At 44.7% G+C, this 18883-nt stretch overlaps 1 protein-coding gene across 4 annotated transcripts in view; it reads left to right on the top strand.

The window, feature by feature from the left end:
• ANKFN1 (ankyrin repeat and fibronectin type III domain containing 1) overlaps positions 1–18883 on the top strand; it is a 247727-nt gene that overhangs the window by 179848 nt on the left and 48996 nt on the right. For all 4 annotated transcript variants that reach the window (XM_077328704.1, XM_077328707.1, XM_077328705.1 and 1 more), the window contains 3 exons: positions 9464–9563; positions 11709–11841; positions 13196–13312. In XM_077328704.1, coding sequence (XP_077184819.1) covers positions 9464–9563; positions 11709–11841; positions 13196–13312 — 350 coding nt within the window. The remainder of the gene's footprint in view (positions 1–9463; positions 9564–11708; positions 11842–13195; positions 13313–18883) is intronic.

Genomic DNA, 18883 nt, shown 5'->3' on the forward strand with positions numbered 1-18883 from the left:
GGTCTAGAGTTATCCCAGAGTTACAACTGATGTTCAATCTAGAGATCAGTTCCCCTGGAGGAAATGGCATCTTTGAAGGGGAAATTCTGCAGAATTACATCCTTGCTGGGCTTCCCTTTGCTCCCTAAGCTCCAGCACGTTATATCCGGGAATTCCCCCCCCCCTCCCATGCAGGAAAAGAAGCTGAAATCCATCCTGACTCAAAGGAAGAAAACTCATCCAACAGGTCACCTTCCTCCTCCTTTAAGTGGGGAACTCCTCCTTGTCTGTTGGTGGCCTGATTTAGCTGCTGTCATGGTTGACATGAGCCACCCAGTTTACTATTTGAGGTAGTAATAATAAATAAAGTCTTATTAATTAATGGTTTATAATTGTAGCAGGTTGTTTACATGTGGAGGGAGAGCTTGCAGGTTCCCTGTTAACAAGAGTTGGATCATATACTAATGCTTTCAAACTAGCTGAAGTGTTTAGTGCTATAAGAAAATAAATTTGGTGGATGTAATGTTTTGCTCTTTTCCAAGGCCTCTTATATACATATAACATCTGTAAAGGCACCTCCCTGTAGTGTTTTGAGAGGACACATGTTATGCGGCCTCTCTGCCATCCTTGGCATTTACTACTTGTTATTGCTGCCACCGAAGACTCTTTCCTTAGAATACTTAGTTGCATCCAAACAACAGGATGGGTAAGATGGGTAAAATGACAGAATGGTGGGGGTGGCTCTGAGGCAAAAGGGTGTCACATAAATAAAACAGTTTTTTTCTTATATAATTTATTTAGAGGTACAACAGCATGATGGTTTCTGTAAAACTTCAGATAGGTACAGGTCTTTCTCTAAATTCCTTGAATAGACGTAGCTTATTTTCCCAGTCACTACATGGCCTTCTACAAAGAAACACAGATTTCTCTCACACTCAGCACTTCAGCTCTCTTCCCCCACACTCTGAAATCTCTCTCCCAAACCAGTCAGCTCAACTCCTTAGGGCAGTGGTCCCCAACCCACGGGCCGCAGCCCGGTGCCAGGCCGCGAAGGCCTTGGCGCTGGGCCGCGGCTCCCTCTCCCCGCCCCCCCCCCGCAGTAAAAAACTTCCCAGGCCGCAAACTTGCGGCCCGGGAAGCTTCTTACTGCGGGAGGGGGGGAGAGGGAATCAGGGCCGCGCCCGCACATTGCGCATGCATGGCTGGTTCGCGCATGTGCACATGCGCACATGCGCGGCTGAAACCGCGCATGCGTGGCACTTTTGCGAATGCGTCCATGCGCAATTTTGGTCGAGCATGGCGCATCTGCGCATGCGCGGCGTGGCCACGCATGCGTTGCACGTGCGGGCGGGCAGTTGCCCTGCAGGTCCCCAGCCTCAAAAAGGTTGGGGACCACTGCCTTAGGGTACAATGCCCCCAGAGGGATTAAATGTTTTGGCATGATACGACTGTGCCTTATATATGGGCTGGTACAAGATGGGAGTATTGCTAACCTGATCATGAAGAAGGATAGATCTAAGTGGAAAGTTACTCAGAAAGTCTGTTAGAAGAGCCCTGCTGAACCAGATTTGTGATCCATCTAGTCCAGCATCCTGTTTCATGCAGGCCAAGCAGTTGCTTCAAGGACTAGTTGCCAGCCGCTGATGCACCTATCCTATTTGAATCTGTCTTATCCCCTTTTAAAGCCATGTGTGCTGCTGGCTATCCCTATTTAATTACTAGTTCAATAATTACTAGTTCAGTAACAACCTATGTCCTTTTAATTGGCCAGAATCTATTAGAAGAAGAAGAAGAAGAAGAAGAGTTGGTTCTTATATGCCGCTTTTTATATACCGCTTTTACAGTCGCCTTCCCATTCATCTCCCCACAACAGACACCCTGTGGGGTGGGTGAGGCTGAGAGAGCCCTGATATCACTGCTCGGTCAGTTTTATCAGTGCCGTGGCGAGCCCAAGGTCACCCAGCTAGTTGCATGTGGGGGAGCGCAGAATTGAACCTGGCATGCCAGATTAGAAGTCCACACTCCTAACCACTACACCAAACTGGCTCTACACTCCTAACCACTACACCAAACTTAGCCCATCAACTTCACTGGGTTCTCTACAGTTCTATTATTAGAGGAAATGTATCTAACCTCTTTCTACACCCCACACATAATTTAACTCACTCTACGTGCGCCTACCCTTGTCGCTGACCCAGAAATTACAACTAGTGCAGAAAGCAGCTATGCGGGTCCTGACCAGAGCCTAGTCTGCACACACAGGATAATGCACTTTCAATGTGCTTTGGCAGCTGGATTTTCCTGTGCAGAACAGGAAAATCTGCTTCGAAAGTGCATTGAAAGTGCATTATCTATTGTGTGCAGACTAGGTCCAGGATACCCTGGAGGGCCCATATTAATCCTTTGTTGAAACATCTCCATTGGCTGCCAGTTTGCTTCTGGATCAAAGTACTGGTTTTGACCTTTAAGGCTTTACACGACTTGGACCCTGCTTTCCTACGGGACCGCCTAACTCCTTATGCCCCCCACATGGCACTTCACTCTGCAGGTATGAGTTTGCTGGAAGTCCCGGGTCCCCGGGAGGCATGCCTGGTCTTGACCAGGGCTAGGGCCTTTTCGGTCCTGGCCACTACCTGGTCGAATGAGCTCCCGAGTGAGCTGCGGGCCCTGTCATAACTGCTTGAGTTCTGCAAATCAGAGCTCTTCCGCCTGGTGTTTGCTTAGGGTGGGTGGTAATCCCAGGGTGTTCAATCTGGTCCCCCCTCCCCCCACCTTTCGGTCCCTGTGCGCAGTATTAGGCGGCATAGGGATGTCATCTATTATGTGTTTCCAGTCAATATTGCCATTAGCACCAGCCCGATGGTCCAATATATTTTTATTAGTATGTAGAATATACCACCTTTTTATGATGTTGAGGATTGTTCTAAGATTACTGGGGATTGTTTTTAGGTTATGTTTTTAGATGTGATTTGTACATTGTTCTTTTTGTGAATCACCACGAGCCAGCTTGCTGGGAGCAGTGGTATAAAGGTCTGATTAATAAATAATAAACAAACAAACAAATAAACAAATACTTAAAATAAAATTATTATTATTATTATTATTATTATTATTATTATTATTATTATTATTATTATTATTATTATTATTATTATTATGACATTAGCCTTCCCTGCATTGGGATTCACTGGCTATGTTGTTGTCCACTCACCAATTGAGAGGGATCCTCCAAGAGTTATTCATAATTCCCCTTGTTTTTCACCATTCTGAATGATTTTGTGTCATCCCCAAGCTTGGCCACTGTACTGCTCTTACCCAGTTCCGGAACATTTAATCCAATATGCTCATAAGTAAATTTTTGAAACGGACATTTCTTTTAAGAAAGAGGTGGTTACTTTACAAGAAGTCAGAAAGGAGATTGAAGAAGGGTGAGCGCGGTTCAGGGCAACAATAATAGAAACTCAGATAGAACAGAGATAACATGTTAGGAAAAGTACAAACAAGTCAAAAATGATGCCTGTGTGTTTAATGAACATTGTCAAGGTATCCATAAAAGGTAAAAAATGTCCCTCAAAATGTGGGTTCTTACCCAAATGAGAATAAGAAAGAACAGAAACTCTGTAACTACAAATGCAAGTTGACAGGTGAGTGGAAAATATTTTAGAAATATATTGCTAAAAACATGATTTCAAAATAGAAGTACTTCTTTCACACACTGCATAATGCATCTGTGGGATTCTCTATCATAAGCTGTAGTGACAGCCGTTGGGTTTTTAAATTAAGAACATTCATGGAGGTCAGGACCACGGCAGCTAAAAGGAATCTCCTAGTTCATAGGCAGCATAGCTTGGAATATCAATGTCTGGGGGTGAACAGGGGATGCCCCCATAGATTCTTCATGGTCTTTTTGGAGCCATCTGGTGAGCACTGTTGCAAACAGGAAGCTGAACTAAGTGGACATGTTCCTAAGTCATCCAGTGTCTGACCATTTCCACACTACAGATATTATTCAGCTTTGCTTTTTGAAAGGGTAGCGTTTTTTGCCCATTTCCACACTGAAATTCACCTTTCAGGTGCAGACTTGAATTGCCCTTTCACTTGCCCCAAAGCAAAGGAATCCCCAGAAATCTTGTTTTCATTTTTTATTCTGTTTCAGGTATGTTCATGTGGAAATGCATGCATTCAGTTTTTCATGGAATCCACCATTTTGAATGTTTGGGAATGCCCTTTTCCTCGTCACCATCCTTCCTCCCCATCCCATGGGAAAGGTGCCCTGGTGCTCCCCTCTTCCATATACCCTATGTCTCCCCCCCCAATACTGCCCCTTAATTCCACATTCCCTTCTCCCCCCTTCCCCTCCAAGGTGTTTTTTTCTTTATGCAAGGTTATCTCATTACAATGCTGTGGTGTTGTAACAAGTAAGACTGTTTTTTTGTCCCTGGAGAATTGGAAAAGGTAGGCACAGACTTCCTCAGCCACCCTTCCCCATCCAAGCCAAAATTTGGCTTCCAAAGAACAGGCATGGAGAAATCCAAACAGGCCTTCCTCCATCTGAGCCTGTGCAGACTCGTGCAGTGTCATGCTGCATGGGCCAGCTGTCAGATTGCTGCAAGCACGGATTGGGGAGGGGACGCAAGAGGACCTCCATGCCTCCCTGGAGCAATCTGACAGCCTCTTTGTGCAACATGGGGGAACCTTCTCCAATGCTGCACAAGGCTGCATGATCTTGGATGAAGGCCTGTTTGGATTTCTCCACACCACCTCACACCATTCTTCTGGGCATAGACTCCTGAAAGGATGGGGCACTATTAAAAGAAAAGCACCATTTTGCAAAAAAAAAAATCCCTTTTGGAAAGGGGTAGGGAGCAAAGCATTGTGAGAGGCTGCATTCTTCCACCTCTCAACATGGTAAACGAGGGGAGGAAAGTGCAAATGCAGAAAGCAGAGTGCCAACTAGCATCATCCAATCACAGCCCAAAGCGAGGCTAAAATGAGGTATGTCTCCTAATGTGGAAATGGTACCAGAGGAGCCAAGTGCATCGCCCTTATTGCAGCAGGGCCCTTCAAGTATACTTTCCTCCCACTCACTTAAATGATGTGGGGGAGGGCACCTAAGAGTGCCACTGAGGTATATGCTAAACCTGTTCTTGCCTCTGGTGACCCAAGCCATTGAAAATCAAATCCCCTCCCATCTGCCCACCCCCTCTCATAAGTTCTGTTTGTATGTCATGCTTGAACCTTTTGATTCATAGGATTAAGATATAGCTCACGTTGTTAAATGCTAAGGATTTTTGCTAGTAAGTTAAGTCCCAATGAAAATGGAGACAGTTGGTTTACAGTTGGGCTTTATCTCCATTGTTTATTGATCTGAATGTTGAGCCAGAATTTAATGCTATGGAGTCCACCTTCCAAAGTTGCCATTTTCTCCGGAGGAAATGATCTTGGTCCTCCAGAGTGTTGGCAGAGTTTGAATATGCAGAGAGATCAGAGCACAAGGCTGCTCAAAACAAGAAAATATGTTTAATTCAGAAGAGAAACAATGGTATACAGAAAGAGGAGAGGAGAGCCCTAACTGTCTAGCTGTTGTCTGCATCCATTCTTCTATTTGACAACTGTTCTGGAGGGAAGCAGGGAAGATGTTCAAATACTCAGGAAGTCTCCTGTTCAGCCAGTCAGGACAATGGAGGAGATAATTCAGAAATCATCAGGAAGTTCCTATCCTATCTATGCTAAATATGCATCTCCTCTGATACTCCTTTCAGGACACCCTTTATATTCTGCTCAAATATGCATAGTGGAGATCCATTGTAATAGGAGACTCCCAGGTGCTAAATGGAGTTGGCCTCCCTAGCTGAAATGTTGTGCAACTGTCTTAATGCTCCTGCCACAACTCTCCTTTCTGTGCATCACGTTTTCTTGGGACCAAGCTGCAAGCACAAACAACCAAACTAATAAAGTCAGTTGTGTCGAATTTCTGTTTATTTTAAAGGCCCTGCAGTAGCTTGGGTGCTGTGTGATACCAGCAACTTACTTAGACCTTCCCTCCATCCCATATTTCTTGTGTATCTTCTCTAAAAGATAATGAATATCTTTGTCACTGTATCATCAGCCATTTGGTAGAGTATTAATTATGCCAAAGTTGCATCTCCCTCTCCTGTGTCAAAAATAAGGGGCCTCAGTATTCATTTAAAGAAAACAACTGTAAAACATCCAGATGTCTCCTGACAAATGTGTCAACGCTTATTAAGATGATAGTCAGAGGCTTCATTTTAGGAGAACTCTCCTCTTCTGGGACTATCCAGAGAACTCGCAGTAAAATCTGGTTTTGTTTTCCTCGTCCAGCGCAGAACCTGACAGCAGGTTCAAATGTAATCTGGATCCTCCTGCAAGCGTGGTCTCTCCAGTCAAAACAAGTGGGTTCAGTAAATCTAATCAGTCTCTTGCTGGTTTCAGTAGCTTCTGTCTAGTTAATCTTTCTTCCCGCAAAAGGCAGGCGGGCATAGCTGTCTATCTCCAAACTGAAATATTTGCACACTGCCTTTTCTGCCACACCACACTCCAGACAGTGAATGGAGAATGAAATCCACCCGATAGCATTAAAAGGCAGCAATAAAACCGTCACAATAAAAACAGCAATCTGCAGAAAACAGCCAAAAGCAATGGGCCAGAGTTTCAAATAAACCTTTACCCCCTGTAAAATGCCCCCAGAAACAGAAAGGTCTTCACATGAGGTAGCAGATAAACTTCTGAGCAGAGAAATTTCTAGACTGCAATAAAATAAAGCACGTTAAACTGCTACACAGATGCCCAGCCCCACAAATATACACAAAATGAGAAGAACCAGGAGAACAGTTCCACTTAGCAGCCAAACCTCTCAGCTGGGCCGCTTCCCCACCTGCTTCTCTCTCTGCAGGGGACACGAAATCTGAAATGCATTACTCAGATCATTTCCGCACTAGTGATATCGTTCGGATTTGCATTTTTGAAAGGCCGACTTTTCTGTCCATTTCTGCATTAAAAGTCCTTTTTCCAGGCGCAGACCCAAATTTCCCTCTGACTTAGCGGGTGTTTGGGAAATTCCTGGTTACAGCAATTTCAGCTGTCAAAGCAGAATCTAATTCAGGGCTACCCAATGGGGAAATGCATGCAATTGAGTTTTTTCCTGAAAACGAAGGGTGCAAACAGGTATCATATTGTAAAAAAAAAAAAAAAATCAGAAAAAAACACAGATTTCTGGGAAAGGGGAACGGAGGAAAGCATCGTGAGAGGCTGCCTCCTTCCAACTCTCAATGCGGAAAACACATAGCAAATTTCAGCCTGGGAAACAGGAGGAGGAAAGCCCAGTTGCAGAAAGCAAAGTGCCAACCCACAGCATCCAACAGAAACCCAAAGTGAAGCTGAAACAAAATATGGCACCTAATGCAGAAATGGTCCCAGGGGCCTCAGGGAAAAAGGAATCCATACTCCACCTGCGGCATGATGAGAGGGTGGCAATACTTTCTCAGCTGAACCAACTGTGTTCTGCCAGTGATTGAGCCAATGAGAAAAGGTTGGGGGGGGGGCAGTGTTCTTCTAGGATCCTCCCAACTCTTCTAACTGACCTAGGTGCTACTTCCATGCTGTGCCAAGGCTTCAGTGCTCTCAACTGCTCCACCACTCCACTGGCAGTAGCAAAGAGGTACTGGGGTAGGGAGCACAGGTGCAGCACACCTCTCACTGGCTCTCCATGGTCCCTGCTTCTGCTGGCCCTTATAAGAATCGGAGGCAAAGAGTAGGGAGGTCATACTCCTCTCCTACCACCAATGTCATTGAGGCTTCTGGAAGTGGCCGTGTCATTGTAAATTAGCCCAGAGCATGTTCATGAGATGATAGTGATACATTTCCCAGTTCAAAGGAAGTCACAATACTCACTGGGTTAGACATTCCTAGAAAACCTCCTCAAGAAAAAGAAATTTCAGAAGGGCGGGGGGCAGAAAATAACAAAGCCTTCCACCCCATTCCTCTTCAGCTGGAGTGATGAGATCCTCCCTCCTGTTCTTTGCAAGAATTATTTCTGTGGGAATCTGTGGGATCTAAACTCTGCCAAGTCCAAAAGCTAGTCCCCAAATGGTTAAGTGGGGAGAGGATATGGGGACATCTAAAAAAAACCAAGAGCAGTCTACATTTTAGAGTGCAGAACTGTCATCTGAATTTCTAAATTTTGGGTGTGTGTGTTTTTTTTTTTTAATTAAAGGAGACATAATTAAATGGAGGTCTCCAAATCTGATTTAAGCAGCAGCACTGGGAAGCTAGCAGGGACATACCTCTTTCTTCCTGGATCTTTGACCTCCTTCTGAAGCTGATTTAATTCTGCAGGAAGAAAATCAGCTCCCCCTCTTCCATCACCTGCTTTGGGGCAACCAAGTCTGGCTGGGTAGTCCCTGGAGAATTTGGGGAGGGAGACGGGGGGGGGGGTTGGGTTTGATGAGTGGAGGGAATTCAGCAGGATATAATGTCACAAAGTTCATCTTCCAAAGCAGCCATTATCTCCTGGGCTGGCTCTGCACTCACTCCCCCCCCCCCCCCGTTGTCGATCCTGCTGAATTCAAATCGATCTGAACCTGGATCTTCCTCCTCCCTTTTCCCCAAATGGAAAGATATTGCCTTCTACATTTAATTATCTGGCTGCTCTCTCCTTCCTGCTTGATTGGGAAAACTAACAGGGGGGAGGGGAGCGTTGGTCGCCAATGCAAGAGGGGGTGGGGGTGGAGCATGAGGCTGCTTGTTTATTTTTCTTTTCCTAAGCAAGCGAGGGAGGAGAATGAGGGGGGAAGACCATGCAAAAGGCAAATCTCGACACATAGAAGTGTGGGCTTTTTGGAATACATACACTGAAAAAATGAAAGAATGGTAATTGGGAACCAGTTTTCCTGCAGTCTTTGAATTGATGCCCTGATCAATCAGTGACAGACTACCACTCTACGTCTGTGTTGGAGGCATGGAGAAGGAGAAGGAAGTTAATCCAGCAAAATGCTGATATCTACACTTGAAATACTGGGGCTTTTGGAGCACTTTTCTCAGACGTAACAATTTATATCCACTCCTGGATATCACGGGGGAAAGGTAGTGTCACCATGGATCAATCATAAGCATTGCAGAGGGAAAATTTAAAGCACTAAATATCAAAATGGAAATCGAATAAGTTGTAGATGAGTTGTTTTTTTTTTTTAATTTGTGGTCACAAGGGAGAAAAAGCCCAGTGCAGTAAAAGCCCAGAACTCTGTAGCCTGGAGATCAACCTGGGCGTTGGCAGCTATACCTGTCTGAATTCTTCTCATCAATGTAAAATATAGAGCAGGGGTTGCCACGATGATTCCAGAGAAGAACCATCTTCTCATCAGCAAAGATGCATTGTGTGTTTTTATTAAACTACATTTTACTTTTTTCTGTTTCTTTTGTTTCCTCTCCCTCTCTCTCTCTCTCTCCCTCTTATTTCTTTCTCCAGAGAGTTATAAACTGCAGAATGCGGGTCGTAAACAGTCTGTCTCAAGAAGCCTGAAGCATCTCTTTCATTCTTCAAACAAGTTTGTGAAGACTTTGAAACGGTATATCTGTTCTGCTAAACCATCAGGCTTCTGAAATTCCCAAAAGTTTCTCCATTCCAAAGCCCTACAGTTGTCTTCCCCCCCTATTTCTTCAGCTATTCTTTTCTGCCATCATGGGGTGGGATGCCTTCTGTCAAAGAGGGAGACCTGGCCTCTGAGGTACACCATCGATGTTCTACATGAACAACAGCTTAACTTTTGCCAAACTAGACAGATGGAAAAGACTTTTCCTGATTAACTCTGGGAACAGAGAAGCTCATGGGGGAGCAGGCATACTATATAAAACATCCAGAGCCTCTGGTAAATTAAAAGTTTCAATAAATGCATACCATAGGCAGACAACCAGTTAGCCAGAATTCCTTTGTTTACCCTGCTTTCCAAGAGCTGGTTCTTCTGTTGCCTTACAATGAAAACTATTCATAGTCACAAGTCAATTAGCTTTCAAAATAAGTTTTAAACAATTGTAATGCTTGTTTACCAGCATACCCAGCTTTGAGATTCCTTAATATTTTTGGCTGTCCTCTCTGACCCAATTTAACCTCCCTCCCTCTGCCTCATGATGCCTTGGTCTCCATGAATGAAAGTTACACAGGCCGGATTATGTCTTCTTTCATCACCAAGAGTGTTCAGTTTGTTTTCTTCTTCTTTGTATTTTCGTAAGAGGTTGGTTCTTTCCAGAGAGTTCCCTGAGGGTTCTTCAATTCACTGAATCCACTGATTAATGTATGTAACTAATTGCAAATGTAAATATTTAAAGGGAATGAATTTTATATAAACAGTTTTGAAGATCTCTTGGACAAAATGATGCTCTGATGCAAATCCAAAGTAACCCATTGATTCAGGTGGTCTTCATGCTGATAAACTACAATTCCTTTTGGTAACTCCAGTCCAAACAAATGTATAGGAATTGTCCAGGCTATTTCAAATCATTAATGGATCTTTTTAGTTCTTCTTTTTATAATAATTCAAACCTTTGTAAATCATCCAAAATCATAAATCACAAACAAAACGGGTTCCTAGGTAAATAATATCCCATTTTCCCAAACTTCCTCAGTGATTGTGATCCTTCATATTTTCTTAATGCTTTCACTGCTCCATATTAATTAGCTAGCTAATTAAGACTTAAAAGAATGATGAGCAGAGAGCCCATGGGATACAATGTTACAATGTTACAATGCATTTATACTATCACAATCTGTCGGGAAGGTGACATGGGGAAGATCCCTTTGTGAGTGAGACAGGCCTGCGAGCTGGCTCACTCTTTGGAGGGGGCCTCAATAAGAGGCTGGGGGTAAGCGAATCCAGATGGCCCCCCACTCCTGAAGGGGTGGGCCTAGACGGTGACGCATTCCGGATGACAGGGATCCCGACAGAGGTTCGCGCCTCAGTTGGATTCCTGTGGGTGCCATCTCCCTACTACCCAGCAGGCCATTGGGGGCATAGGGTATTTGGCATGGGGCCAGATAGGACCTGTGCATGCCTGCTGGGGATAAAGGTTGGCTGCCTGGTGGCCATGGGGGCCACAGGATGGCGGGATCTTTCCCCATGCTAACCAACGCTGTGTTAATAAAGATTGTGGCCAAATTTTATGCCAAAGAGCACTATGGTCCGTGTCATTTGTGGAGTGGGAAGTGTTCCCCTGCAAGGCAATACATCTAGAATCTTCTGCCATGTATAAAAGTTCCATGGCAGCCACCCAGAGGCTCCTCTGCTTACAAGCCTGTGAGGAAAGGTAGAAAGTTCGAAAAACAGCAGCTCCCGTTTTAGTGCTAATGGCAGGAAGACATGAATCATGCATTGCTACTCCTCCAGTAGAATTTAAAAACCAAAAGCCAAAAACACAGGCATCTTAGGGTTTTTTATTTGAACAGACAAAGCAGCGTCAAGCACCTACTTTTATAAAGCTATTTTACAACAGACTGCAAATAATAATAATAATAATAATAATAATAATAATAATAATAATAATAATAATAATAACAACAACAACAACGATGAAGTTTCTGGAAGATTCTCCTTCTCTGGTACAGCAAATCAAATGACATTGTTTCAGTCATTTACAAAGTCAGATTAAAGTCATGACCCCCTTGGTCTTCCCAGAACACCCCTCTAACTAACTGTTTCCCGATTCCTTTTTGGTTCCAGGGGGCTCTACTTAGCTGTGATATTTTACTACAAAGACAACATGTTAGTAACCAATGAAGACCAGATTCCCATTGTGGAAATTGATGACTCTCACACCAGCTCCATTATGCAAGATTTTCTCTGGTTCACAAAGGTATGGTAGCAACCTCTCATTTCCTGTCATTTGTAAGCCCCTTTGAGATCCCTTCCAGTAGTGAAAAGCGAGGTATAAAAGCCAACTGCTCTTCTCCTTCTCCGCATGTGACTGAATTCCTCCTCATGTGGTTGCACCAGAGCCTGCACATAAATTTTGTTTCCTTGATACATAAGCAGCTACATTGTTGTGAATCAGGTCATATAAGAATTCCAAAGAGAGGCCCACCTGGGAGAACGTGGAATAGCTAGGGGAAAGCCAGAAGAGCCAGGACCGTGGCAAAGAAAGAGGCTTACATTATGAACAAAATATGACTTTCCTTTTAACAATGGAGCCGCAAGGCAGGACAGTATAGAAATGCAAATAAACAAATAATTAAACTATTAAGCTTGAGATTATTTTAGTAAGGGATAAATGTGCCCCTCTGCTTGTACCAGCTATACCTCCCCATAACTGTTTCTAGAAGGAAACCTTCCTCCTAGTTTTGGGTGGTTAGCCGTGTTGGTCTGAAGCAATAGAACGAAGTCGGAGTCCAGTGGCGCCCTTAAGACCAGCAATTTAATTCTGGGCACAAGCTTTGCTCTGCATGCACTCAAAAGCTTGTACCCAGAAATAAATTTTATTTATTATTCGATTTTTAGACTGCCATTCCCAGCATAAGCCGTCTCGTGGCAGTTTACAATGTATAAAACCAATTAAAATTACAGAATAAAACACGTAAAACCCCTCATTACAATGACAAAGGATGGTGGCATAGCCGAATACTTGTTCTCTCTCGGATCCACTACCCTGCTGTTCCCAGTCTTGTTTCTTACATTGATGACCCTGGGTGATGATAACCCGGAGGGCCCCGATGCTAAGGAGGGTAGGGAGGGATCCTCAGATTGGTAACTCCTGTCTCCGCCCTGTTGGTCTCATGATTATTGTAAACCATATTTAGTTAATCTTTGAGGGGGGGGGGAGCTCCCCATAAGGGTACAGGCACCTTTGATAGCCCTCTATTGCCTAAGAACATTAAAAGTATTTCCATTTGGAGTTAAGTAACAGGTCATACTAAAAGAGGAAGGTTGAATTGTGATAGTCCAGCAGACATCTGTAAGAGGTCATGAATGCCAGATTGAAAAGTATATCCCGTGCCATATTACTACTGTACCCTGGTGACCGCATGCCTGAAACATTTTTACATGGTGGTGCACAGATTGATGACGAGTGGGGCATGCTGTTCATGGATGTTGGATGCGACACCTTTCACTCACAACATTGTAACCCGTAGAACTGTGGAAACAGCAGCTGGATTTGGCAGCCAGATCCATACGTTCCCTCTCTTACTCCTGTGTTGCCCTCCGTTTTGCAGCTATCTTGTATGTGGGATGACATCAGGTGGCTAAGGCAGAACATGTCTGTCTCCATGTCCTCATCCACAGCCCTCCAAGCCAGGCAGAAGATGCTCGCAGCAACAGCTCAGCTACAGGTTGGTGATAACGGCGGCGTGTATTTTTCATTCATAGGCTTTTGGCAACTTTATGGCCCCAGAGGGAAGGAGCTGACAGCTGTCTTCCGCTTCAGCACTTCTCACTGGTTTATCTTCTGCAGAGGGAGGGCAGACGTTATAATTTGCTGCGTACAGAGCAGCACGGTCCAGCACACCAGCCAGAGGCCATCAATAACCCTTGAGCTTTCATTCAAGTGGGTAGCCGGTCTGAAGCAGCAGGACAAAATATGAGTTCAATAGCACCTTTAAGACAAAGATTTATTCAAGGCATGAGCTTTCAAATGCATGCAATCTTCCTCAGACAAAATGGAACAAGGATCATAGGAGTTTGAGAACTTCCCCACAAAACAACTGGCCTGGGGGTCCCAAACATCACCCTGAGATTATGTCTATTATCTCAAGCAGGGAGACTGTTTGCTAGAGGGCGTCACCCCAAGGGTCAGACATGACTCGGTGCTTGTACAGGGGATACCTTTAAAGGTAAAGGTAAAGGTATCCCCTGTGCAAGCACCGAGTCATGTCTGACCCTTGGGGTGACGCCCTCTAGCGTTTTCATGGCAGACTCAATACGGGGTGGTTTGCCAGTGCCTTCCCCAGTCATTACCGTTTACCCCCCAGCAAGGAAGCTGGGTGCTCAATTTACCGACCTCGGAAGGATGGAAGGCTGAGTCAACCTTGAGCCGGCTGCTGGGATTGAACTCCCAACCTTATGGGCAGACAGCTTCAGACAGCATATCGCTGCCTTACCACTCTGCGCCACAAGAGGCTCGGGATACCTTTACCTTTACCTTTTATGCAGCACACCAGCAGAATCCCAATCCAGTCAGTCCCAACATTAGGATCTCAAAACTTGTCTTTATAAACTACAGTGATATCTGCTCCTCACCCTCTGGAGTCCAGTGACATACCACTGAGTACTCCAAAGGAGCACCTTTCCCTGCCCCAAAATTCCCCCACCTCCAGCCCACTTCCACCTGGCAGTCCTATTTTAAATGGCCATCTTGTTTTAAAATATTTTACTTGAATCAGTCACACAGTAAAAATCCTTATATTCCTAGCTTTCCCACAAGCATCGCTCTGGTAAGGAAAGGGGTCAGTTTATCCCTTTCTCCCCCGCCCACTGGCCCACATAGTTGTTCCTCCACATGGATTCCATGACCCCAAGAATGATCTTTCCAAGGGTCAGAAGTAGTGTTGCCGCCTGGTGGACTTACCAGGAGAAAGAGGAAGAAACATTGCTGGTTTCACTAGAAAATGACATCATCACATTGTATCATTTATGTGACACTCTGGTATTTGGGCTAAAACTCTATGGTTAAAATGGCTTCTACCATAGAGTGTTTGCCAAAATACCAGAGTATCATCTGGACAACACTGGCATGAAGACATCATTTTCTGTGCAATACCAACTACAAGGCCTGGGATGACTTCTTTCTCCTGGCAAATTCCCCCACCGGCCAGCTGATGGCTGCAGGGGAGTGGGGCCTGGTGGCAGGGGACCACCGCCTCCACAAGGAGGTTGGCAACCCTAGTCAGAAGGGACTTCAGAAACAGAGACAAATATGAGAAGACTCTCTGTGCCCCCTACGCACAAATGGTTCTGTCCACTTGGTTATATACCAAATCTTCCTTCAGTAATGTTAGAACTTAAAGCCTCATTTTATCTGGGCTTCAAGTCCCAATGAGGGTGAATAATGAGCCTGTGGAGGGCTTGGGGGGGGGCAGGCAATCTAGAGGAAAAGAGATGGATTGCTGACCATTGTCTTAAAGCCTCTGGAAGGTAAAGCAGGGAGAGGAATACTGTTTGACTCTCTTAGGGAATCATTGCAGGCAGCCCTGCAAAGGATACAGAACACCTACTGTGTGCATTTGTATGGGGGATGCCTCAAGCTAAAATAGCTCCTTAAAGCCATTTCTAAATGGCAGCCACTGTGCTGGCAGTTCTGGAGCACTCGCCTTATAAGCAATTTTAATAATGCCGTTCTGAAGTAAATAGTGCCCGTTATGCACAGATAAGGTCTGCTCAGGGGGGCTTTATCTATCAGATGAGAATGTCATAAAGGTTAATGTATGGCCCACTCTGCTTTCATACTTACAGTGTGCCCCATTGTCAATTCAGGGTCCCCCCCCCCCCTTAAACAACTCCCACCCGAACCAGCTTACTGTAGACCTTTTGAGAACGTCCAAAGCAAGGAGCATGTTTAAAAAGCGGGGGATTTTTCTTGGAGACATCTGGGCATCTCTTCAGGAGCTGATTGCTGGAGTCAGTAGTATTGGCCCTTATAAGGAGGTGCCTTTATTAAGGGAGCCAAAGAGAAATCCTGCCGGATGAGACCAAAAGCCCATATTTCCACTGATGGCCAGCCTGAGGCTTCTGAGGCAGTGGTACAGCTCAGCCCAGTACTTCTGCAGAAGCAAACTTTGAATAAACAGAAGCTGCACATGACTGGAGGACTATTATGCAACTCCCAGTTGTTTTCAACAGTGACTGCAGAGGAGAATGGCATTTCCACTTGGATTTCGCCTATAGATCAGCCTTTTTCAACTTTTTTTTTACCATTGAGAGACCCCTGAAGCATCCTTTGGGCCTCGAGAAACGCCAGAAGCAGCACAATTGTGCAGAATATGGTTGGGAAGCATAGCTGTGGACATGCCTATCCTGACCCCTACCCCTCCCACCCCCTTGGCCATTTTGGGAGGGGGGCAGGTTGACATGACCATATCATATCATCCAATAAATGTTTGACAAGTTTTAAAAATATGTAAAACATTAATTAACTCTCACAAGTTCAGGAAACCCTTCCAGAGCCATCAAGAAACCCCAGGGTTTCGCAAAACCCTGATTGAGAAAGCTTGCTCTAGATTAATACTTGCTCAATGTGGAAGTCCCCCTACCTGCTTTGGGTTTCCAGGGTTTTTTTTTTTTTTTTTTTGGTTTTTTTGCCAAACTGCTTTTTTGTCCAGGAAATTATTCAGAGACTTGTCATTTTCCTCAAACACATTGGGGGGGGGGGGATGTTGCCTGTATTCCAAAGTCATATGATTTTGGTTTCAGACAACTAGCAAAGAACATTTGGCCTCCCCGCCCCCCCAAAAATAGATTTGTCTTTGATTTAAAATGGTTTACGTCAGGGGAGAAAGGCTAGAGCTATCAAATACATGGTTGGAGGTCAGGATGAATACATGCAGAGGCCAAGTTTAAGAAGCCCTATTACATTATAAAAAATGTTAATTCAGTAATTTTAGTAATTAAAAAAGAGAATTCTTTCGTAGCTCAAGGCCCTAAACTGCTGCTTATTTAGCTTGTGCATAAATCCAGCTTGAGAATTACTGATGCTCAGGGAATGAATTTTGGCAATGTTTCAGTAAGCATCCGGATGGCTGCGTATGTTACTGCAGTTTTGGAAGAGAGCATTATAGTCTGTAAGAAAAGAGCTAAGCCTGTGGGAGTTTTGCTCTCTGTTTCAGTGTGCAGCCTGTTTTTTCCCCCACTTTGCCTAGCTGCTTGTCAACTGGCTAGCAACAATAGAGAAGTAAACTGAGCATTTCCATCACTTTCCATCTTTATGACACAGGACCAAAAGATCAGTGACAGAGCATATGCGTGGGACCTGGTAGAACATATTGGATGAGAGGTTAAGATGTGACCATGGAATCTTACCTCTGCCTAAGGTTGCCAGCTGCAGGCTGGGAACTCCCCAGAGATATGGGGTGCAGCCTGGGACGGGCAGTGTTTGGGGAGGGGAGGGACATCAGTGGGGTATAATCTCATAAAGTCCCACCCTCCAAGGCAGCCCTTTTCTACAAGGGAACTTCTCTCCGTTCTCTGGAGACCAGTTTAAATTCCAGGAGATCTCCAGGTCCTGCCTGAAGGGCTGGCGGCCCTCCCTCTGCCTCAAGCCCGTGTGCAGTATCGTAATAGTAATGTGGTCTTTCCTTACAGAGCTGTTTAAAGAGTACTGTGCAAATACACATGGAACACGTACAGGTGCTAAGTGCTTTGGCTGCAAAAGATCTCAGGGTTAATCTCCCTGTAAAAGGGTCTCAGGTGGCACAGAGGCTGAAGGTTCCACTAGCTGTGTGTGTGGGGGGGGGGGTTGTCCTTTTAACGGGCATATTTATTTCTATTCAATATAAAGCTTCAGCTGGCCATTTCCACACATTTAAGCTTCTGTTAAAGAGATTGAGGAGGAAAATATGGGAGCATCCTGCAAAATACCAATAGAACTAAAATGAGCGGGGGTGGGGAGGCCAGGTGATCGTTGTTTTATTTATTGTTGTGCACATTCCTTACACAGTATGCCATGTCGGCTTCATCAGGGAGATCCAGAACTTTCACCTAGTGCTGGGACTGTCCACAGTAAACCATATTCTGTCCATAGTGTAAACCATATTCTCAAAAGTCCATCTCTAATTATGTTACATCTTTCTTGTGGTATGGCCTTAGTCGATTTCTTAATCCAGAAATAATTGTGTAGACCTTCTTTAACATCTGCCGATTTTAATTTTACTATTGGGTTTTTAATCCAGTCCACAAACCAGACTTTATACAACAATAAATCAATCAACTATCACATTGCTTCCCACCCCCCTTTTTACCTGTTGGTAAAAGAATGGGACATCCTTTGCCCTGCTGGGAACCTTAAGAGTAGCTTGGACCTTCAGTCTCAGGGAACTGTGGTGGTGAGATCATAGAATCATAGAATCATAGAGTTGGAAGGGGCCACACAGGCCATCTAGTCCAACCCTCTGCTCAACGCAGGATCAGCCCAGAGCATCCTAAAGCATCCAAGAAAAGTGTGTATCCAACCTTTGCTTGAAGACTGCCAGTGAGGGGGAGCTCACCACCTCCTTAGGCAGCCTATTCATTTATTTTGAAAATGATCATTAATTTATTTCGAAAATGTATCTTCTACATTTCTGTTATTAAAAATAATACTCTAGGCAATTTATAAGAATAAAATGTGAAGCAGTAAACATCAGAAATATAAAACTAAAAGCCAGCAATTGTTACAGCTCGCATAAAAGACAAATAAAAATATAAAAATAGAGGTGAAAGCAGCAAATTTAAATACCAACTGCTTCGGCAGAAAGCCACAATAGCTAAAAGCACGGCTGAGACTTACTACAGCTGATGACTCATGTCGCGGAGGGCCTGGGGGAGGCAGACGTGATTGCCTCAGAGGCCTGCTAGGGGTGTGTGCTGCGGGACAAGGAGGGACCTATGGCAGCTGTATAAGGTGCCACGTACATGGCTCCACCCTCTTTGCAAGGGATGTCGTGGGAGCAGCTTCCCTCCCACCCACCCTATGTTAATCATAGAATCATAGAGTTGGAAGGGGCCATACAGGCCATCTAGTCCAACCCCCTGCTCAACGCAGGATCAGCCCTAAGCATCCTAAAGCATCCAAGAAAAGTGTGCATCCAACCTTTGCTTGAAGACTGCCAGTAATGTGTACACAGCCTTGTTAAGAGTTTGCGGTGGAGGTTTCATGGTCAGTAATTTGTCACAGCTGTGGGTTTGTATGGGATGGAGCCTGTTGGCAGGGT

This window comes from Paroedura picta, chromosome 3 (genome assembly GCF_049243985.1).
Source record: "Paroedura picta isolate Pp20150507F chromosome 3, Ppicta_v3.0, whole genome shotgun sequence".
Lineage (NCBI taxonomy): Eukaryota > Metazoa > Chordata > Lepidosauria > Squamata > Gekkonidae > Paroedura > Paroedura picta.